The sequence below is a fragment of the Pinus tabuliformis genome, chromosome 6, assembly GCF_031772625.1.
Source record: "Pinus tabuliformis cultivar Carrire ecotype Pingquan chromosome 6, CPIR1, whole genome shotgun sequence".
NCBI lineage: Eukaryota > Viridiplantae > Streptophyta > Pinopsida > Pinales > Pinaceae > Pinus > Pinus tabuliformis.
In genome coordinates, this window is record NC_142292.1 from 944839627 (window position 1) to 944864171 (window position 24545).

The 24545-nt window shown below is 39.1% G+C and overlaps 2 protein-coding genes across 2 annotated transcripts in view; both read right to left on the minus strand.

The window, feature by feature from the left end:
* Nucleotides 1–23245, minus strand: part of LOC149262033 (uncharacterized) — a 296604-nt gene extending 273359 nt beyond the window's left edge. The window contains exons 1-3 of the mRNA XM_089374064.1: nucleotides 23010–23245; nucleotides 22733–22804; nucleotides 21772–21844 (exon numbers count right to left, since the gene is read on the minus strand). Of these exons, the coding sequence (XP_089230190.1) occupies nucleotides 21772–21844; nucleotides 22733–22804; nucleotides 23010–23203 (339 nt within the window). The 5' untranslated portion in view covers nucleotides 23204–23245. The remainder of the gene's footprint in view (nucleotides 1–21771; nucleotides 21845–22732; nucleotides 22805–23009) is intronic.
* LOC149262045 (uncharacterized) lies at nucleotides 52–16641 on the minus strand. Its single transcript, XM_089434155.1, has 2 exons — nucleotides 16561–16641; nucleotides 52–1029 (listed from the first exon to the last, which is right to left on the minus strand). The coding sequence occupies exons 1-2, from the start codon at nucleotides 16639–16641 to the stop codon at nucleotides 52–54; spliced, it is 1059 nt and encodes a 352-aa protein (XP_089290281.1).
* Nucleotides 23246–24545: the final 1300 nt, after the last annotated feature.

Sequence of the window (24545 nt, forward strand, 5' to 3'; positions counted from 1 at the left end):
TGACTATAAATCAATATTCATGTACAGAAACTTCTGTTTCTAGCACAACTCTTACAAAACCTCTTCAATCACAACCTTGGGCTTTTGGTTTTCCTGTCTATTAACATTCAAAGTATTCACTGCAATATTTCCAGAATCTCTTGCAGGAAGAGTATTCTTTTCAACTTCTACAAGAGCAGCCAGGGAAGTCCAAACTTCTTTCGGTTGTTCATTAGTCCAACACATCAGGAAGTAGACTTTCTTTAAAGCAAATTGAAGACTCTTCCGACCATCATTTCTTATTTCTTCTCTCCTAGCTTCGTGATTTGCTATCATCTGTTTACTAGCATGTTCCCTTTTCTTGGATCTTTCACCTTTGACCACCTTTGCAGCTGCCTCAAGTAGCCTGTACAAGTCCATAAGTGCGCATACAAGGGTTGCCCTACCTAGCCTTAGAAGAGCATGCACATCATCAAAAAGGCAAATCCCAAATCTCAATCCACCAGCATGTTTGAAGCTTGCGGAACATGATGTCTCTAAACACTTTGACAAAGCTTCACTAACAGTCTCTGGCAAAGCTACCTGACTTAATACTGCAGACAAACTTAAACAAACCATTGCTGCATCCAGGGGATCACTTTTCCAGTCTCCATTAAAGAACCGAAGAGTAAAGCAGTAACTGTATATCACGTCAACCATATGAACAGCCAGTAAGGGTGATGGATCCGATTTAGTCAATTGCCCTACTGAAGATAAGGGATTCTCCGGACCAGCTGGTATATCACTCAGGTCATTCTCACCCAAATTTGCAACTCTTGGACTAAGAACCCTTGACATTCGATCATTTGATATGTCCAGTGACTGAATAAGTTGACATCCTTGACTGGAAAGTGAGATTGTATGTGCAGAAGGCTTCAACCACCATGGTTCCCAAGGTCTTACCATGTGACTTATTTTACCTGATGCTACAGCCCGCAAGAAATATTTTCTTTCATTGGCTGATAAGTCATCCAATGACATATCATCTCCTGAAGACAACACATAAGCATTCTGACCAATTAGACATGCAATTCAATGTACAGACAAGATTGATTTATAAGCTGCAACATCTCTGGAAAGTAAAATGCTACTTTCGAATACTCGATTATAACAGCAACTATTACAGCATTTACTGAATGAGTGGAATTTTCCAAAAGACTAGTTTTCGAACTTTTACATGCCGAACTATCCTGAAAAGTAAAGTCTGCTAAAACAGTGACTAAAAGCTGGGTTCCTCCAAGTGTCCACTTTGTAAAAGTCAAATAAAGAAAATTTGTCCATATGGAAAGTTGTATTTTCTAGGAAATGGATTGTTTTTAGTTTGACTCCTATTGTGAGTCATTAGGATTGGTCATAAAGTCAAATTGAGTCAATATCATGTATGAAGGACCCTTCTTGGGCATGTTACATTTTGTATGAGTCATTAGACAAGATTGAAAGCCCTTCAAGACAAGCACAAGGCATCCCTCTTCAAGTTGGCTTCAAATGGAATTAATCATCTCACCAACTGACATGTCGGCTCATCCTGATGTCATGTCGGCTTATATACATGGCCAAACAACTATAAATAGCCCAGTTCAGATCCCATTTCGGAGTGAAATTGCAGAACAGTAATTCGGTCAAGTCTGAAGTAAAACAGTGCAAAGGAAGCTTAATTATCAGCGAGGGGAAAAGGAAGAAAAGCGAAGCTCTTAGCTTCATTTTTCTTGGATCTGTTTTAGGGTAATTCTGCTGTCACATATGCGTAGAAGGAGGTCATCTGTTGCAGTATGGTCGAGAGGAATTACAGTCCTCTTAGGAATTGGAAGAACAAGTCTAAGAGGAAGCCGAGGCAAGCTAGAAAGAGTCCCTATGGAAAGAAGGCCTAATTCTAGGAGGCCGAAACTAATGAAGGACTAGGAAGCCGAAGTTGAAGCATATCCAAAAAGTAGGAGCAGAAGCTTGACTAGTGTTGACTTGGGCTCGGAAGAGAAGCAGTGAAAGAGGACCTGTGTCTTGGTCTTGGAGAGGCAAATAGGTCAAGCGTGTTGGTCTTGGTATTCGTCAATTGGAATCTCTATAAGAAGAAGAATTTGTTGGGGTTTTCCTCTCAAGAGTGAGAGGTTTTGGCCCTAGCTGATAGCCTATATTTTGTGTCTCTTGTCTCTTTATTATTTATGCATTGGTAGTTGTTTGATGAAGAAGAACACTAATAACCCAAGTAAAAGAAGATCCTAATCTAAAGAAGTAAAAAGCACTCACAAGCGTTTACTAATAGAAGAGAAATCACTTAATTGCTATGCCCTAGATTTCTCAACATGGTTTCAAAGCTAAGGTGACAAAGTCAAGAAAGGGCATCTTATCAAGGGACACTCAAGGATCAAATCTCGAGGAAAGCATCAAAGCTATGAAACCGGATTCGTCCCCCAGGCCCTAAGTGTCCCGAATCCGGCGAATCGGACATGATTCGGGTGGATTCATGTCCGAAAAACAGCAGACGTCGTGTTCGATTGGGACACTTCGAATCTGGAACGTGTCTCGATCGGGACACTTTGAATTCGGAAATCAAGAACCCACACAGTGTTATAAAGGCGTATTTCCCCATTCTATTTGCACATTCACTTGTTTAGTTTGCTCTGGGTGTTTGGGAGCAAGGAGCAAAGGGCGTGGGAGCATTTTCAAGGATATTCAAGCAACAAATAAGTGCTTGCGCCTGTCAGATTTGATGATGGTGATACTATAGAGGGGTCATCCTCCACACCAGCAGATGCAAAGATGACTTTGGATACAGAGGAGGAGGATGCAGCAGAGGAGAGCAATGGTGACCATGATGATGAGGACAGTGACGCTGATTTTCATGATGACTATGAGGATTGATGACTCATAAGTCATGAGCTACCTACTACCTTGAGGCTTGTATACTTGTAGACTTGTAGCTGTAGTTGTTTTGTATTTGCTATTTCTATTTGCCATTGGCATTGCACTACCTATTTAAACAATAACACATTTTTATTTTGATGACTTAATGAAAAAACTACAATATATTTATCTTACTATCTTGTCTTTCTCCTATTGGATCATTGATGAATTGAATATGTATTATAAATTTATAATTTATCATTTATGTCACAATTGTATTTGTAATTTTATATGCATAATGTTACTTTGTAAAACTTACATCTAGATGAAGGTCTATGTTTGAATCAATGAATTTGTATCATGAATGAGAATTTGTGTAAGAAATATCTAATTTTTAGTATCTATATCTATATATATATATATATATATATATATATATATATATACGTATCCGAACGTGTCCTGTTCCGGGGGGTCAACATGTCCGTATTCGACACTCGAATCCCTGTATCGGTCGAATCCCGAATCCCCGTGTCAGGTGACTTAGCATCAAAGCAAAGATCATCTTTAACGCAAGATCTACAAAGGGAGCATTATAACCCTAGATCGAAGGAGTCTACAAAGAAGTATTGGGATCATCATCAAGAAAAGAAGGCCAAGTTGAAGAGAACTACAAATCAAGGTCCTTACCATTGAAAACATCACCAAGAATTCATCATTGATCTTCATCAAATGATCCAAAGAGATCTGACTCTCTGTGGGATCAAGGATCACTCTTGAAGAAAACTATCTTCATCAAGGAGAAGTTTTCTACTCTCTATATTATCTTCAACATCCGGTACGGGGTGAAGGATCATGTGATCCCTCATCTTTCTGGGAAGAAGATTGCCAAGGAAATGTGGAAGGCTCTGACTAATTTATATTAGAGTGACAATGCCAACAGAAAAATGGTGTTGAACGTGAAGCTAAGAAACACCAAGATGTCTAAGTCAGATACATATGCCACATATATCACAAGGTTAGAGTATCAAAAGACAAGTCCAAGATGAGTTGGTTGCAGTTGGGGAGGCCATGGCAAATATAGAGTTAGTGAGGATAGACCTCCAGGGATTTTCCAAGCATTGGGAAACCTCTGTCAAAGGGATTATAGCATGTGAACACCTACCTAACTAGGAGAGGTTATGGGATAAATTCATACATGAGAAGATTCAAGAGGAGTCTCTTCATGGGAGCCATGCTAAAGGTGATGATGAAAACCTCGCTGGAAAGAAGGTTAAGGTCCTTAATTCGGACAATGGGGGTGAGTGTGTTTAAGAATCAAGGGCAATTAGATGTAGTGTGATTCTTCTTGACTTGATAACAATTTGTGGAGTATTTTTACTTTTTCTTGTTAGCTTAATGTTCTTCCTCTACTTATTAATGCATGTGCGTGTACTTCATCAAACTGCTACCAAAAACATAGAAACAAGAACACAAGATGTTGGCTCTCTGCCAGGGCCAAAACCTCTCTTATCTTGAGAGGAAAACCCTTTAGTAAGTTTCTCTTATTGAAGCTTCTATTGATAAATGTCGAACCCTAGACCCTTGACTAGAATGTCCTCCAAGCACAAGTCAAGTCCTTTCTCCTTTCTGCACTTTGTTCCCCGACACTTAGTCTTCCTTCTTTCGGCACTTCGTTCCCCCATACTTCGTCCTCGTTCCAACTGTTGTTAGATCTTGTTTCACTTGTTCTAGAAGAGACACTTATCCTTGATCTTTGATGAGACCCTTTCACATGGGATCTTGTCTTCCTATTCTTCACCAACCAATGAACTTGTATGACTGTAATGGGAGGGATGTTATGACAACAGAGACAGCCTCCTTCTCTTCGCACGTGTGACTGTAATAGGCTTTAAAACAGTCCTATTAACTTCGCTTTCCTTCCTTGTTTCTTCGCTTGAGTGGGAGGCCTTTTAGGCCTATGTTTCTAGCCAAAGTGATAAGATATGTTGACTGTGAGTTTCTGTTGTTATGACTGCAGGCAGCGTTCCTTTTCCTCGCATGTGTGGCTGCAGCTTGCCCTAGAAACAATCCTCTTAGGCTCGGTGTTCTTCCTTCCTTCTTCGTTGTACTAGAGGCTCCCTTTCTCGTCTCTTTTTCACCCTTTACTCGTTCCTTCACTTCGTTGATTTTAGAGGTAAATTGTGTTATCTTTAGAGGAGTGGACAGCCTCTATATATAGAGGATTGTCCCTCCTTTACGCCGACTTGAGGCCGACTTGACATATATAATTTGGATTGCTTCTTTGGTGGTGTCGTTGCATGGAGGAGACTTGTTGACTTTGCTTGGAGGTATTCTTTTGACTCTAATACATAAATATACATGGTGTAACATGCCCTTAAGGTCTTCCCTAATTTCTTTTGACTCTTTGACTCGCCTATAGCACTTTAACATGTGCTAGACCTATTTCAATGAGAAAGAAACTCATTGACATATATTATAAAAATAATATTTCTTTTCTTGAATAAATACAAATATCAAAAGTACATTTATGAAGACCAAACCTAGTTACATTTCCTTCAACACTCCTTGTTAACAAGGTGTTTGGCTATTCTTCAATCTTGAAGACTTCACATAAGAGAAACCAGATTGGCAATCCATCTGTTATAGCATCATAGTAACCAACATTGTTTCCACAACAAGGCCTTGACTGACAGCTCTTTCTCTCAATAGATCAGAGCACAATGTTGGCGAGACCAATGACTTATAGACACCTTAGTCATTGTCTCTCAAGGTACATACCCACCCGGGTGTTCATTGAGTATGACCTTCTAGGACTATTTTTATCTTGGGTTCCCAACCCTCAAAGAATATCGGTCCTCTTGCCTACTCTTGTCTTGGATGCCCTACACATCCTCAAAGAGTATCGGATGCTAAATGATTACCCAATCCTCCCATTCTTTCTTCCAAGTGAAGACAAGAATGTTGTGTCTATCTCTTCCTCTCAATTGAGGAAGACATGCCCAAGTATCCTCTGACAAGGTACTTGTCAAAGTTCCTTTGTAATTGGGAACTTGTTATAACTCCCTCTTAGCTAAGGACTTGTCCATTCATCATCAACTTCTTCTTCGTGGGTCCTCTAGATGCTTGATCTCCTTCCTTCCTTCGATGTCATGAAGTCTTTGTTCAAATCTTCTTTTTGGTAGGGCACCATCCATTGATCACTTTCCTTCCTGGTTTGTCATGTCATTGCTTCCTTCGTGGAAAGTGTCCTTGACATATATCAGGTTCTCTTGTCATCTAGCTACTCCTTTGTCATCTGCTTCGGAATACTCTTCTCATGGATGCTTCATTGTACTTGCTTGTATACATGCTTCGATCTAGTAGCCCTTCATGACTTCTTCCAGATATTGCTTCAACATTAAATGGTACTTTTGCTAGATGGCTTCTTCATCATGACATCTTCGTAAAGTAGAATCAGTTATATGCACCTTTCATATCTCCAAGGCCTTCATAGGTGTCAAGGGTCCTTTAATCTTTTTCCTTCCTTTATTAGAGTTGTCCTGCCTTCTTTCAGGAGATGTCTTCAATGAATCCTGTCAAATAGTGATTCTTCGTAATCATGGTGTTCTTGACATGCTTGATCTCTTTCTTCATTTGCTTTCTCTTGGATAGATTAGTCAACCACCTTATGCTCCTTGTGGGAGCACTTCTTCATTGATTGCTTCTAGGACTAGTCAGCGTTCCTTCTTCACTTGCTTCTTAGTCAGCAATCTTATACTCCTTATGTGAGTATTTCTTTTTGTTGACCTTCATTGCATTGTAGTACATGCCTTCAAGCATGTCATTGGTGAAAGAGATTATTTCCTACTTGATCATGTCATAGAACTATTCCCATGACTCAACAATATACATATGATAACATGACTAAACTTTGATGCATACATACCTCATCTTGATTCTCCTTTGATCATATTATCTTCAATGGATTGTCCATGGTGTGGCCCTTCTCGCTTCATCTTAGCTTGCCTGTATATCATCCTTTTCTTGAATTCCATGAATGGGACTCCCAATGAGACATCTGCTTTTGTTTATGAATCTTCGTTTGAAGATTCCATCAGAGGATCTTGAAGATCCTTACCCTGCAAATGTTTCTTTCTTTTTGATGATGGAGGTCTTCTAAGATTCTTAATCATGATCAATTTTCTTTCATTGTGGATGAGGTCCTATACTAGCTATGCTCCTACATGAATATCTTGAGCTATATCTATCATACTCCTATATTCTATAAGATATTTCTAACCATGCATTTTGTTCTATTTATAAATGCTCCTTCTACCTGAGTATTTTGAACTCTATGTTCTTCATGCTTCTAGATTCTAGAAGATGTTTCTAGCCATGCAATTTTATTCTATTCCTACATGCTCCTATACTACTCCAAACTTTGAAAGACGACTTTAAGTAAAGAAGTAGACTTAGTCATACTAGAGATCCGAAGGATCTTCCTTCTTTTGCTTCTTTTCTTCTTCTTTCACCTCTTGACTCATGTGAGTTTCTTCCCCTTTTCTTTTGTTGTTGTTGTCCTTCTTGAGTTTTGGACAATTCCTTTTGTAGTCTCCATATTCTTGGCATCCAAAGCATTGAATTTTCGACATATCTCTATTGTTTGTTCTTCGTGAACTAAATTTGCCAAATTTTCCCTTTCTCTTGGCCATGGTAGCAAAATCTTGCTCCTTTCATCCCACATATTCCTTTGCTTTGAGTCTTGTTTCCTCTATCTTGCATAGAGACCACATTTCACTTAGTGGGGTGGCTTCCTTCTTGGCATATATGCTTGATGTGAAGTTGCCCCAATCCTCAGGTAGGGCATTGAGTACTACAATTTTCATTTCTCTGTCAGACATTACTTCTCCCAACTCTTGAAGTCGATCCCTCATCTCAGAGATCTTCGTGAAATATGGAGCTATTCCTTCCTTTGATATCTTCATCTTCCACAAATCATTTCAAAGATATATCACTTCTCCAGTTGTGCTTACCGAGAATAGCTCTATTAGTTTATCATATATTTCTTTTGATGTTTCAAGTTTGGAGACATAAGAAATGAGAGAGTCCTTGATAGATTCTATTAGAATCCTTTGAGCTCTTGTCTCATCCTTATTGGACTTGGCTAAGGCTTGAGTTTGTTCCTTAGCAGGGATAGTGATATTCCCTTTGATATGTTCTATAAGTTCATTCTCCTTGAGAACTAAATCAGTCCTCTTCTTCCATGCAAGAAAGTTATTGGTACCTACCAATTTGTTGCTTTCCTTGCAAAAAGACATTGATGTATATTCAGAAGGGGACATATACTTGATAGATTTTGAGATGTAGTGGACTTGCTTTCTCATTGAAGACTTGATGGCTTGCCTTCCTTAGATTTTGATGTTCCTTAAGTAGCTTTCTCCATATGGACTTGCTTGATGATGAGATTTGCTTGATGACTTGTAGCTTGATGTAGGTCCTTTGATTTGCTCTTCTTGTAGGTGCCTTTATGTAGGGCTCTTCTTCTTGCTTTGTAGTCTTCCTTGCTGAGTGATGGATGGTAGACCTTCTTGTCCTTGATGTGATAGAGACTTCTTGGCTTGATGCTTCAACTTTTGTAGATGTCCTTCCTTGATGAATGTTCTTGAGATGCCCTTTCCTTGATGTGTCACCTTAGCTCCAATACCATGTTGAAGAATCTAGGGCAAATTAGGTGTAGTGTGATTCTTCTTGACTTGATAACAATTTGTGGAGTCTTTTTACTTTTTCTTGTTAGCTTAATCTTCTTCCTCTACTTATTAATGCATTGTGTGTGCTTCATCAAACTGCTACCAAAAACATAAGAACAAGAACACAAGATGTTGACTCTCTGCCAAGGCCAAAACCTCTCTTCTCTTGAGAGGAAAACCCTTTAGTAAGTTTCTCTTATTGAAGCTTCTATTGATAAATGCCAAACCCTAGACCCTTGACTAGAATGTCCTCCAAGCACAAGTCAAGTCCTTTCTCCTTTCTGCACTTTGTTCCCTGGCACTTAGTCTTCCTTCTTCCGGCACTTCGTTCCCTGGCGCTTCGTCCTCCTTCCAACTGTTGTTAGATCTTGTTGCACTTGTTCTAGAAGAGACACTTATCCTTGATCTTTGATGAGACCCTTTCACATGGGATGATGTCTTCCTCTTCTTCACCAACCAATGAACTTGTATGACTGTAATGGGAGGGTTGTTATGACAGCAGAGACAGCCTCCTTCTCCTCGCACGTGTGACTATAATAGGCTTTAGAACAGCCTTATTAACTTTTCTTTCCTTCCTTGTTTCTTCACTTGAGTGGGAGGCCTTTTAGGCCTATGTTTCTAGCGCAAGTGATGAGATATGTTGACTGTGAGTTTCTGTTGTTATGACCGCAGGCAGCCTTCCTTTTCCTCGCACGTGTGACTGCAGCTTGCCCTAGAAACAATCATCTTAGGCTCGGTGTTCTTCCTTCCTTCTTTGTTGTACTAGAGGCTCCCTTTCTCGTATCTTTTTCACCCTTTACTCGTTCCTTCACTTCGCAGATTTCAGAGGTAGATTGCATTATCTTTAGAGGAGTGGACAGCCTCTATATATAGAGGATTGTCCCTCCTTTACGCCGACTTGAGGCCGACTTGCAGACATGAGGCCGACTTGACATATATAATTCGAATTGCCTCTTTGGTGGTGTCGTTGCATGGAGGAGACTTGTTGACTTTGATTGGAGGTATTCTTTTGACTCTCATACATAAATATACATAGCATAGCATGCCCTTAAGGTCTTCCATAATTTCTTTTGACTCTTTGACTCACCTATAGCACTTTAACATGTGCTAGACCTATTTCAATGAGCAAGAAACTCACTGACATATATTATAAAAATAATATTTCTTTTCTTGAATAAATACAAATATCAAAAGTGCAGTTATGAAGACCGAACCTAGTTACATTTCCTTCAACAGAGTGTACCTTCAATGAGTTCAAGGACTTTTGCAAGGAAGCAGGCATCAAGAAAAAGTTGATAATTCCTTACAACCCACAACAAAACAAGGTTGATGAGAGGAAAAACAAGGCCATTGTCAAGGCTACTAAAGGCATGATCCATGATCAAAATTTTCCCATGTTCCTATGTGCAGATTCGTGTAATACAACAGTCTACATTCATAACAGGAGTCCTCATGTGAAATTTCCACAACTGTAATAAACTGGAATTTAATCTTCTATCTACTAGAGATTATTTGTCTTATGTAATTAACTTTATGGAAAATAATGATTAAATCACTATAGAAATCTTCACAATTCAAAATGTTGTAGAATATAAAAACTAGAATTGAGAAATATGCACACAGACACAAAAATATGACACCGTTATTTTTGGACAATTGTCCCTGGAAAAACCTCGAACAGACAACTAGTGGAGCAGATCAGGGTCTTATTATTATCTTCAACAATTTGAGAAATTACAACTGGTTTATTGTCTCCTTCTACAACTCGATCTAGCCCTCTCCAGCCACTCGCACTTAGGTTGTTTGCACCTCTGCCCAGAAATGTGCACTGGTGGCTCTAGTAAATTTGTGTAGCCCCTTGGAATGTGTCACTGCAAGTCATTCTGCCTCCTGTAGCTGCTAAACCCACTTGCTCTGCTTCCGAGATACAGATCTGGCTCACACTACTATTTCGGCCTCCTCTGCAGATGAATTCAGCCTCCTCTTCCTGTCTCTCAGACACTAGAAGATACTGAGGAAATCTCCTCTGAACTCCTGCTCCCAAATATCTATTGAAAGTTGAAACCCCTGCCTTTGGTCCTTCCCTAGCTTCAACTGCACCCTTGTTGAATACCTGCAATTGGATACTCGAATTGCTCAAATGATGCTCGACGCCTTCTTCAACTCGCTCTTATAATCTCTAGTTGGAGTTTCAACGACCATGATCACATCTCAACAGATGGCTAAGATCATCTTGACTCTGTCAATTAACTTTTTCGGAAGTCTCTAGATTAAAATCGAACTTCCCCAATTAATTCACTTTAATTAACCACCTTTCCTAAGTTAGATTTAGGAGAAATTTTAATTATGGCTAATTAATATAACTGAGGTGCCTCCAAGCCTTTTCTCGCGAAACTTTTTTTAGGTTTTGGAAATCTCATGTTCCTTAGCCTCTTAGACATCATAGAGACTAGAACACCTGTCCGTTGCTACCAAAAACTAACACTCCCTCTTAGCGAGGAAGGTGTTCTCCACTATACCCATTTTCTCCTTAAAGTAGACAAACTGTGCTCTCCCCTAGGCCTTCATGAGTATATCAGCCATCTACTGGTCTGTGGGAACATGTTGTAGCTAAACCGACCAACACTGCACAACACAATCTCTGAATTACCTACTCTCTGTTGAAACCCCTGCCTATGATGCTTCCCTAGCTTCAACTGCGCCCTTGTTTAATACCTGCAACTGGGTAGTCGAACTACTCAGATGATACTAATGCCTTCTCCAAACCCTTTGCCCTGCTCTTATAATCTCTCGTTGGAGTCTCAACGGCCACAATCACATCTCAATCGATGGCTAAGATCATCTTGACTCTGTCAATTAACTTTTCCGGAAGTCTCTAGAGCAAAATCGAACTTCCCCAATTAATTCACTTTAATTAACCACTTTTGCTAAGTTAGACTTAGGATTATGGCTAATTAATTTAATTGAAGTGTCTCCAAATATTTTCTCGTGTAACCTTTTCTGGGTTTTGGAGATCTCATGTTCCTTAGCCTCTTAGACACCATAGAGATTAGAACAATTGTTCGCTGCTACCATAAACCAACACCTCACAAGGTTTTGGGGGACAAGACTCCTAAGGAGGTGTTAATAGGAGTGAAACCAGAGGTCAGACATTTCTACATCTTTGAGTGTCCGATGTATATCCATGTACCATCAGAAAAGAGGACAAAGTTGGAGCCCTAAGGACAAAAGGGCATTTTTGTTGGGTACAGTGAGACTTCCAAGGCATAAAAGGTGTACATTCCATAACAAGCGAACATTGTGGTGAGCAGGAATGTGAGATTTGAGGAGCACAAAGCCTTGACGAAGTCACATGATACCATAGCAGTGGCAGATGACCAAGAGCGAGAAGCTCCAAAGGTTGAGGAGAGGCCAGCAACACAAACATCCGGTACTCAGTGTTTAGATCGAGAGGAGGAGCAAGAAGCATCTTCTAGTTCTACTAGGAGGAGGTCGACATGACAAAGAGAAAACTCTTAGGGATGTTGAGGAGCATGTAGAGGCTCATAGGAGAATGTTCAGAGAGAGCAGACCACCACAAAGGCTTTCTAGCTACATGTCACTCATGAGTAACATCAGTGATTCCAAGCCTTCTAGCTTTGAGGAGGCAATAGACTAACAGGTTTGGAGGGATGTCATGATGAAAGAGTATTTTTCCATTATGAAGAACATTGTATGGGATATTGTGCCTAGGCCAGTAGGAAAATCAGTGGTCAATTCGAGATGGATCTTCAAAATCAAACATGTTAAGATGGTAGCATCAAGAAGTATAAAGCTAGGTTTGTAGCCAGAGGGTTTTCCTAGGTGGGAGTGGAATATGAGGAGATATTCGCTCCAGTCCCCATATACACTTCTATCGAGGTTGTTATGTCTATTGCTTCAAACATGGGGTGGAGGATGTTAAATTTCTAATACCAACTAGATTTATTTTCTTATGGAAATTTAATTTATCCCAAGCAATTTATTTATTTACCCAAATAAACATTGAATCACCGAAAAATAAAATCATTGGTATTTTTAACTTCTAGAATTAGCCCACGGGGCTTTGGATTGACGGTGATTGGGTGCGCTGTTAAGGCACTCCTTGCGATAGGTCACCGTTTCAAATCCCCCGTGGGTACTTAGGTTAGTCTTAGCTGAGAAAAAAAAAAAAAAACTTCTAGAATTAAATATACGTAGCGGTAATAAACTAGAGAGATCAATCACATATTGCAAAACAAAATCACCCAGAACAATTCTCCAACATTTAATTATCTAGAAAATCCAGATTTTTTGACCCGTAGAGATACAAGGAAAAATAAAAACCTGGAACCTGTAACATGGCTCCCTCAGAATGGATTCGGCCCAATGAACTTGGCCTCTAGGAAATTACCCTCCGAAGAAACTAGCCTAGAGAACTCAACCCAATACTCAGCCAACAACTCGACCTATGCCCTCTTTGCGTGCCATTGATGCACACTAGGGAAAACTCGACCCTCCAGCAACTTGGCCTCATCCAGATAGAATCAATCTCCTTCTAGCAACTTGGCCCTGCAATCTCCTCTTACTCAGCCTTCCTAGATTCGTTTGAATCCACTTGTACTTCTCCTTCTTTGCGCTCCTAGTCCACAGAGCCACTTTCACTTAGCAAAAATTACTCTCTTAATGATAACTCGCTCACACAACTTGTGTCTTCACCTCCTCACTAGGCTCTATGTATAATCTTCATTGAGTCCAAACCCATAACCCCAATCTTCCTTCTAGAACCACCTTGGAGGTCAACGGTTGAGATTATTTTCAAGTCACTTAAATAATTAAATTATCTATCCTTAGAAAATGACTCAATAGTCCATAATAGTTATTTTACTTTAATTATTGTAATTTTCCTAAGACTTAGGAAAGAACACATAAATCACTTACTCCACCAAGCAAGCACCTAGAAGAGGCAAATAATGTCTTCCACATGCTAAGATACCAAGCCTATGCAAAAGACCTTCCAAAGCGACCACTCACTTCAACAGAGGATACATCGAATGGATGTGAAGACAACATTCCTTAATGGAGTGATTGAGGAGGAGGTATATATTGAGCAGCCACGGGGTTTTGAGGTGCATGGGAGAGATTCTCATGTATGCAGGTTAAAAAAGCCACGGTATGGTCTCAAGCAAACACCTAGGGCATGGTCCTCGAGGATTGATGGGTATCTACTAGGCATGGGCTTCACCAAGAGTGAGGTGAATCCCAACCTGTACTATATACTAACTGGTGTCGATTCACTCATTCTAGTACTTTATGTGGATGACCTATTTCTTACAGGGGAAAAGAAGCTTGTAGAGATGTGAAAGAGAGACCTAGCTATAGAGTTTGAGATGAAGGACATCGATATGAAGCATTACTTTTTGGAGTTGGAGGTGTGATAACAGACAAGATCTTCCTCGAGCAAAGGAAGTATGCAATTGAAATCCTAAAGATATTTGGGATGGTGGATTGCAAGCCTATGTCGACACCCATGATTACCGACTTGAGGAAGCTAAATGCTTCTGAGTTAGAGTTGGCGGATCGATATTGTATAGGCAGTTGATAGGTTCTTTGATGTTTCTACTCAACACTAGAGCAGATATGTACTTTGTTGTGAACACACTAAGCTAGTTTATAGTGGAGCCGAGGAAGGTTCATTGCATGGCAATGAAGCATGTGCTCAAGTATCTTCGAGGTACAACGCAGTATGGACTCAAATATGTCAGAAGTGGTGGCGAGGAGGGTTCATTGGGTGGCAATGAAGCATGTGCTCAGGTACTCTTCGAGGTATAGTGTAGTATGGGCTTAGATATGTCAAGAGTGGTGGAGTGTAGTTAGGATGCTATACAGACTCGGGATAGACCAAGAGAGCAGTGGACAAAAAGAGCACCTCTAGGTGTTGTTTCAGTTTGGGGTCAGCAATGATCTCATGGTTCAGTAGGAAGCAATTTTTCGTGGCACTTAGTTCAATAGAGGCAGAATATATGGCAAATAGCTTGGCGAGTTATGAGGCCATTTGGCTTCGCAAGATGCTCACGGGCTTATTTGGTCTTGAGTTGGATCCGACAGTGATTCACTATCACAATCAAAGTTGCATCAAGATCTTGGAGAATCTAGTGTTTCATGACAGGTCCAAGCATATAGAGATCAAATATCATTTTAACAAAGAGAGTCTAGAGGGGAGTTATGAAGCTCAAGTATATCTCCACAAATAAACAAACGGTAGACAATCTCACCAAGCCCCTAGTGAAGGACAAGTTTGTGTTTTACATAGATAAGGAGGAGATGGTGCAAAACACCTTCCACTAGGAGGGAGTGTTGATGTTTATAGCTCAAATAGGTGCTTCTACATAGGCTAAGTGTCAAGCATGCAGAAGATATCCAAAATCCTCTTTAGGTGCTTGCTGATGAGGAGTAAGTGACTAATATAGTTTCTTTCCTAAGTCTAATTTAGGAAAAGCACATTGATTAATTTAATTGATTAATGTTGGCTATTAGGCTAAGTTTCCAAGAATAAATAAGTCTATTATTTAAGTGAATTAGATCAAATCTCTATCGTTGATCTAAGTGGGCTAAGAATCAATCCTAGCCATCTATCACTTTAGAGATTGGACATTATGATATTAACTCAAGATGAAATTATAAAAGAAGCCTAAGGGATGTTGAAAAACCAAATGTAATGAAGTCTAACACATAATTTCTCTTCTTGATAATTACTTGTGAATATTAGATGTCTTCTTATTAGTTCTTATGTCTTCTTCATTAAGCAATTATACAAATGTTCAATCTTTCAAGGAAATGTAGAGATCACAAACAGACAAGAGACACCAAAAAAATTAGGTTGGTAGCCAAGGCAAAACCCATAAAGGGGAAAACCCAACAATCCTTCTCTTATAGAATCAGATCAAAATGAGAGATATCCAAGATAAAGACCAAGACCAAACTACCACCAAGATACCAAGTCCAATCCTCCTCCAAGTCACCTCCAAGAGTCAAAGTCAACGTTGGCCAAACTTCTTCAAATCTAGTCAAACTTCTGAAATTCGGACCTGTAACAAGGGGCTGAAATTCGACCTACAACTACCTCAGAATTTTTAGCCTCTTCCACAAAAAATTCGTCCTTCCACACATGCGAGTTGGTACTAGTTAGCGATTTGGTCAATAGAAAATATTCTTCTAGTCTGTCTTATCTTCTATCTCCTTTGAATCGGCTTCTTCTTCTTCTTGCTAGGTTCAAATGTACTTGTGTGTTGTGAATGTGCTCCAAGTAGGTCGAACTGTCTCTTATATATAGCTGTCTAGGAGGATCGAATAGGTGTCTCTCTGGAGGTCTAGGTCGACTTGTCCAAGGAGGGATGACTTGGTCATCTTTTGGACTAATGACTTAAAATAAAATACAAACTTCTTTTTCTTACAAATGTCCAAATGAGACATGACTCAAATAATTTTTCTTTTGACTCATAATAAATTCTTTTTTACTCTAAGCATGAAGAACATGCTTTGACAAAAATATAATAAGTATAATAAAACATCAATGATAAATTTACAATATGAAGATCGAACCTAGTTACAACTTCAACACTCCCTCCTAACTAAGGAGGTATTCATGACGACTCAACAGGATAATCTCAAGTTCAAAGATTCATATAAGAAAGGATCCAAATTGATAAGCATCGTTATAAACGTCATCATGACCAGCATTGTCAAACTACCAATACCTTGACAAGTAAGCTCTATCTCTCCACTAGATCAAAGCACAAAGTTGGGAGGCATTCCATAGGACACCACACAACTGCCTCTCTGAGGTACATACTCCACTTAGGTTCACCAAAGTATATCCTCCACGAGACCATTTCCTGATTCGTTGTCAGAATACTCAACACAAGGAAATGTCAATCCTCTAAACCATTCTTACACCAGATCAATGTACTTGACTTACGGCTGTTAGTCCTGCTCCCAATACATGTCTCAAGAATGTCGGTCCATGATGCTTATCCAATCTACCATTCTCCCTATCCATGTTCATGTACTTGACTTATGGTTGTTAGTCCTGGCCATAGTAAATGAGACTGGAGAACAAGGTGTCCATCCTCACTCCCTCTCAATCTGGGAGGAGATATGCACAAGCCCAAGCTTGTCTAAAAAATGTTCATGCTTTCCCCTTTAGGAAGGGACTTCGTCAAAACTTCAACTACCTTGTTCGTTAGTGGAGATATATTGTAGCTTCACGATTCCATCTTGCATCATGTCATGAATCATAATGTGCTTTGCCTTTCGGGTTTTCTAACAATCTTCATACAGTGTTGATGAATACAAAGTACCATGGTCGAATCCAACATGTCATGAAATAGTCCATTAAACAATTTCTGGAGTCAAACTGCTTCATAGCTAATTGTATAAACTTCCATATCTTATTCCTTTGTAATGCAAAAGAGTCTTGTTAAAATTGGAAACTAGGGCCAAACTCCATGTGGGTCATATTATTTATGGCAGCTAATGTTTCTCTTGGATCCCTCTCATTGAGAGGTGTAGGATTGATCTAAAGATCATCCGATTTCGATAAGTATTCATGGAGTTATGAATTTATTTGTGTTATAAGACAATCTGTCAAGGTCGGCCAGCAACCAAATTGCCCCCACTTGTGCTCAACGTTTTAGTATAAATAGAGGTGCCTTGTAGGTCATTTATACACACACTTCTAGTGATCTCTTCCTCTCCACTTGTCTTGGGTTTTGGTGGGAGGAGAGATCCTAAGAAGACAATGTTGCCCTAATGGAAATGATGCCCTAAAACGTAGTCATGGAGTGAGAAGCCCTAACGCGGAATCCCTAACGCAGTCAAGTGAGAAGCCCTAACACAGTCAAGTGAGAAGCCCTAACGCAGTCAAATGAGAAGCCCTAACGCAGTCAAATGAGAAGCCCTAACGCTATCAAGGAGGAAGCCCTAACATTGGTATCTACGCAATCTAGAAGATAGATGAGTTTGTGGAGATATTCTCATTGTTTTGGGTGCGGAATTGAGAGAAGAAGAGCCACAACACTTAGCCACATTGCAAGAGGCAAGAATAGGGTAGTTTTGTGACACGTTGGAGCAACCTCACCTTGCAAATCAGGCCACAGACTATAGGTAAGTTTAATGATTGTTTTGTGCATGGTTTTGGGATGTATATCTCTATTTATAGGGCCACAGTGAGGGACTGCTACAGCAGCAATTGAGAGGTGAAGTTTAGATGGCTGAGAGGCCTAGAAAGGCCCTCCTAACCAGGTCGCAATCATCTCAAAGGGACAGCATGGGGAAGCGTAAGGGAGTAGCGTGGAGGGCTGTGGTAGGAATAACTATTGTAGGTGATAGCGGACCTATGAAGGGCTAATATGCATCCTAAGGAAGCATCGTAGCTATGGAAGAAGCTTGCCAAGGTGGGTCGTAGTCATCAAGGGACTTGTTTGATGATTGTTAGGTGGATTTAGGGCTACCTAGTGCCCTAACCAGATCAGTCATTAACAGCAGATTGGGACACCACAATGCATGGGACAGCAAGGCAACTAGCACACTAGTGCAGCAAAGTAAATGGGACAACAAGGTACATAGTGCTGCTAAGATGCATGGGGCAGCAAGGTACATAGTGCTGCTAAAATGCATGGGACAACAAGGCGACTAGCACACTAGTGCAGCAAGGTACATAGTGCTGCTAAGATGCATGGGACAGCAAGGTACATAGTGCTACTAAGACACATGGGGCAACAGCAAGGTATGGCAAGGCAAAGTGGGACAGCAGCTGTGACATGGCAGCAAAGGCACATGGGACAGCAGCAAGCATGGACAGCATGGCAGGCAAGGTGCAGCAGTATGATGTGTACAGCATGATCATGAGGTCCAACATGATGGGTGCAGCATGATGCAGCACAATGACGTGTAGCATGATGACGAGATGCATCACAATGATAGGTGAAGGAGTCACCTTGGAGAATTAGTTGAAGCAGCATGTCTTCAACTGATCTCATGTATCATCTTCTTAGAGATGATCTATGCTCTTATCTAGATAAGTCAAAGTGTTGACTTCTGTTGTAAATGTACTATCTCTCTCTCTCTCTGGTGAACTATTGAAGAACATATAAGAAGAATTGATCAAGGGTTTTCCCACATTGGGGTTTGTCCCTGGCTAGCACCACATCTTGTGTCCTCTTGTCTTGGCTTGCCTTTTGCGATTTATGTTTATGTTCTATCTACAGTTTACTTTAATGCTGATGTGATTGCTAATCTGGAAAAGATATTGAGCTAACTGTGAAAATTGAAATAAATTGCTCTAAGCATAGAACATACCTAAAATTAACATGGTATCAAAGGTGAGGTGAAGATAAAGCCCAAGCAAGAGTGAAAGAGCAATTACTGAAGACAGTTGGGAAAGGACAAAAGGATTAGTGGATTCCTCATCCCTCTTCAAATTCACCAAGGGTGAAATCGAAGCAGAGAATATTATCAGAATGGCGCAGCGGAAGCTTTTGATGGCCCATCTAAAGACCACTTCAATGGGAAGTCTGGATCTAAGGGTGGAAAGAAAGACAGATGCCTTGTTTATAATAAGTTCGCCCATTATGCGAAGGAGTGTCCGGATGGCAGGGACACATCTCTTGATGAAGATAACAATCATTCCAGGGACATCTTCAAATGATCGAAGGAATGATAGGTAATGCAGGTCATCAAGGAAACAACCGACTCTTCAAGAAAGCAAGGAACCCCAGGTATGAAGAATCAAATGTTGTTTCTGATAAGATAAAGAAGCGTTATCTTGTATTGGCCCTCTCCTTCAGATTCTGTGAGAATCTGACTTATTGATTGTAGTGCTTCAAGGCACTTCATTGGATAGAAGGGTGATCTCTCTAATTTAGTAGAGATGGAAACAATCGTGGGATTATACTTGGAGCCGATGCCACCTATCCCAGAAAGGGTGAAGGGAATGTTACGCCTCTATTGAATGAGGGTAACTCGATTCATTTACAAGAATCTCTTTATGTACCTAATCGCAAGAAGAACTTGGTGTCCATTCCGACAATGGAAGTTAAATGTTTCAAGGTGGCATTCATCGATGGAAAGGAAGTCCATGGGGGACCATGTCAGTTGACACATCTCATCTACTTTATGGGACCCTACCCGATATGAGTCAAATGGTGACAGGGATGCATGAATTCAAAAAGAGCATGAAGGTACATGTCTGAGATCTACCGAACGAAAATCTTATAAGGGGACCATTCCCCTCATGTAGCAGGTCCACAGATTTGGAACAACCCGAGGGGTTCGAGATTCATGATCGAGAATCTCACGTATGCAGGTGGAAGAAAGCCCTCTATGGCTTGAATACATACAACCTTTCTATGGTCAACAACGCCCCAACCCAGACTGAGATCAATCTCTATGGATTCAATTTGGACACTAAATCAGTATCGTTTTATCTTAGTAACTAGTTGGAATAGAAATGGTCTTGTCAGCTTTCACTTTTCCCTGCAAGTCAGCTTGTTTCCTAAAACTATGTTCCTCTTATTTGCTAGGGCACGATTTCAGAGTCTCTTCCTTGCCCCACATACTCAATCTAAACTCTAACAGGCTAGACAAATACTAAAAAATAATATTGTTAATAAAAAACGATAGTTGAAGCTCACCAAATTTGAAGGCATCTATGCTTCAATCATATTGGGTTTGAGGCATGGTATGTAACTCCACCACCCCAACCCGGCCCCCTTCCCCCCACAACTCAAGCCCAATCAATTCTCCGGCTCTCAAAATCACTTCTTCTCTAATAACATGTCAACTTTTCAGAGCACACTTGTACTGGGGACAACACTAGAAAACTTACACTGTAAATTCACTTCTAGATCACTTGAATTTACACTATAAGTTCACTTCTAAATCACTTGATTTTGTATTTCATAGTAGCACAGATTTATGGTACTATTTCTTTCAAATTTGGTTGCTAAGGATAAGGATAGAATCTAAACGTCCAGCCAAAAGTAGATTATCACAAAATAGAAAATCTTATCACGTAACTGTCTATATTATCTTATCTTAACCTGACTATTTTAGCAAAATAGGGCACCAAACTAAAATGGAAAGCAGACATTCTAACAAAATTATGGACTCAAAACTCAACAAGAAGCTACTCACTAATCTCATTCAGTAAATCTAGTTGAAATCTACTGTTGCTATACTTTTTTGTTTCAGTACATTTTTAATCTAACAGTTTATTGAATACCCCATTGATTGTTTTAAATTTTTAGCTTGGTATATGCCTTTCAAATAAGAGCTTAATCTTGTCTTTTAAAGTCCGTTTGTCTTCAGTCTTACTTCATATCTATTCTGTGATACTTTGTGCTTGAGTTTACCATTTGGACATATTCTTACTCACAGCAATGTGCTTAATCCTCTAAATCAGTGTCCCTGTCAAAATTGTGCTATCAGTTCTCTCAGAAAGCCTAATTCAAAATATGAGGTATCAAAAGGATAATGAAAATTTGATAACAAGTTTATGATCTATTTAGTATTAGCCCAACACCAAAACTCTGCTGCACTGAAACACCTAAATAGTCATTCATTGCCCAATCACAAATTGTTGAGTCATACAAAAGCATGGTAGCGTTTTGCAAACATTTGAAGTATAAGATGCATAAAACCTAATGCTTGTACAATAAGTTGTTGCCAATGTCAGCAACACGAGATGTTAACATATGAGCAAGACAGCATGAAGCACCACAACACAGTTTTTCTATTTATGGGCCCAATCAGATACCCTACCAACGTAACAGATAAACACCAAATTATGATTGGATACCAGTATTTAGAATTGCTTCATTCCAATGTCAATGTCAAGACCTAAAATTTCTACTTACACCGTCACAGGAATGTTTTCTCTCTAAAAGTAATGATTTTTGCTAAACTTCTAATCCCTCGACAACCACCCAAAGTAAGATCCCTGAGTACACCTATAGCCTCTGGTAAAGAAGGCAGAAGTATAAAAGGATAGAAATTCCCATTACCTTGACTATCACTTACTAATGCGAATTTTCTCAAGAACAATCAATCTCCATAGTAAAACAAGTTAATTAGCCATTTTCATTCCACCAATTGTTCTAAATTTACGAAAAGACGTATAGAAGGATACCTTGTAGCATGGAAGTGAACAATAGCGCACATTACAGCGAGGGCAAGTGTATTGGGAAAATTGCTTTTCACATCTGCACAGAAACAGAATCACCAAGTAACTATCATATTTGACAGCAACAAAACAGTTCAGTGACAAAGTAGAACAACTTGGATTGCTAAAATTGAGACCCTTCCAATCAGCATGTACTTGAATATCATGTTTGTCAATGAGGGAAATACAACCATATTGATCTTCTTGCAAGCAAATGTATGATTCTCTAACATAATCCCTCTGACAAACACCAATGAATCTGACCTACAACTCATCAGAAGAGGCAGCCAATTCAAGCATACAATTCATAAAAAATAGCAATAATAAGAACTCGAAAAGCCCTAATTGGTCGAGTCATTGTTATTAGAGTGACTTTGCTATTAAGAGGTCACGGGTCCCGGGTCCAACTCAAGCATATAATTCATCAAAAAAAATAGAAATAATAAGAACCCAAAGAGCCCTAATTGGTCGAGTCATTGTTATTAAAGTGACTTTGCTATTAAGAGGACTCGGGTCCAATTCTCTTAACAATTCTCTTCACTTCTTAACACGTCAGGCTTCGCAACAAGAAGTCATCCTTTACAAATATAGGCTTCACAACAAGAAGTCATCCTTTACAAATATTCAGTAGATGACCCAGGTTTAAAAATAAAAGATAAAATACTATCAGTAACCATCGATAGAAAAGAATAACTGGCGATGCTTACTTTAACCCTGAAATGTACCTCAACAGCTGATTATTTACATATCCCAAGCAAGCAAAAAGCATGATGGTAACTACTAACCGGTATCGTTTCCCCACTTGGTATTGTTTGAAATCATGCCAAGGAAAATCCAAGTAATATGCTGCTAATAAATATCGTTTCTTTAATGGTTGCTCTGAAAACAGCATACAAAGTTCGAAACTGAAATACAAGGAGAAACATACACTCGACATATAAATCGTTGTTCAGGTGGTGCATGTGCTGCCGATGCTCCTGCTGATTTCGACTCGGCCATACTGCCAAAGTGGGAAAACTCGATTTGAATTCTCTATCGATTTATCGATTTCAGTCCCTTATTTTCATATTCAAATCTACCAACCCAGAGACAAAAAATAGACTTTTAGTTGTGCAAATTGTACTACTGTAACTCGCAATCCTCTAGGGGCATATGCAATTGGACTAATTTTAACCCAAGAGCTAGAAGAGGCAAAGCATTCTCACAGTCTCAGCATATTACTGAAAACAAATCCAGATATCAACCAAGAATAGTGTTCTCTCCCACCTGTGTGCTGTCCATACATCATCAAACAGGGGCCACGGGCCACGGTTGAAGAATGATCTCGAAAATTATACCGTCTTCTAAACACCCTGGTTGGGGGCATCGAACTTACTCTAATACTTTTAACGATAGACATTCAAAAAAATTGCGTAAAACGTAATTATCTAATAAAGCTTTACAAAATCCTGCTTATTGTTTATGGTGTTGTATAAGTGTATCTAACTCGTTATAATTTTGGGAGGGCACTTTCTCCATTCAAGGTCTAATTTTTTTCACTCATTTTATTGGAAATTTAAATTTTATCGTTTTATTGAATTTAATATAGCTCAAAACCTTGAAAAAAAATGTTATAAATTATATCTTGGGAAATTATGTTAAATAAAAGAGGCAGTATAAGTATTGTTTTCCTAACCCCTTGTTTATGTTTAAAACTTTTGTCATTGATCAAAGTATATAAATAAAGAATTGTAAGTTTATTATTTATCTTAATTCTAAATCGATCAAGTGTTGAGAGGGATCAAATGTTTCTTTTGAGGTGCAAACCTCTTTTAGAGTGAAAAGAGATTTGATCCCTCTTAGCACTTTGTAGATCATGAATTAAGATGGATCTAGATTGGTTTAATTATTAGTCTTTATGGGAAAAAATCATGAGTTAAAAATACCATGGATTAGAATCCGAAAATGTTAAACATGACATTATAACATCTCTACCATAATGGGCTAGATAATTTTTTATTTTTTTTACTAAGTCAAAATGTTAAAGATTACAACATTGCTATCACACTGGGTTGGAGAGCATCTCTCGACACAATGATCATTAATGGTAGACATAAAAGGATATTTTTTGAGAATTTTTTTTTTTATTAATTGACAATATAACCAATCTGGATTCATCTTAATCCTAATCTATGAAGCTCCAAGAGGGATTAAATATCTTGAGGTGCAAATCTTTTTTTCAGTACAAAACATGAGGGAAGTTTTGCACCTAGAGAGATTTGAACCCTCTTAGCACATGATACATCGAAGGTTAAGATGGATCTAGAATATTTTATGTTAAACCTCAAGTTGTTATAATGTTATTTCTTTTTTTAATGTGGTTCACGAACACTAAGTGGTCGCTACATCCACGGAAAAATCCAGTTAGATCAACCTAAAGAGATCTACCAGCTGGCCAAACTAGCAAGGCCTAACCCCAAGGGCTTCGAAGAGATTTGATCCCGTGACCTTCCGATTGGTGAAGTACTTAGCAATGGGAACTTGACCAATTGTGTTGTCCCTTGGGGCTGTTATAATGTTCTTTCAATGTTGAATAATTCATATTTGTTTTCTTTTATTTTTCTTAATTTATAACTATGTAATAAATAAGTTATGGTATCATACTACTTTATTCTTGAAATTTAATTTGCCACTTTAGTTGTAGTAAATGGAATGTCCATAGGAGTAAAAGATATTTTAACTTTTCATTTTTTATCCTCGTA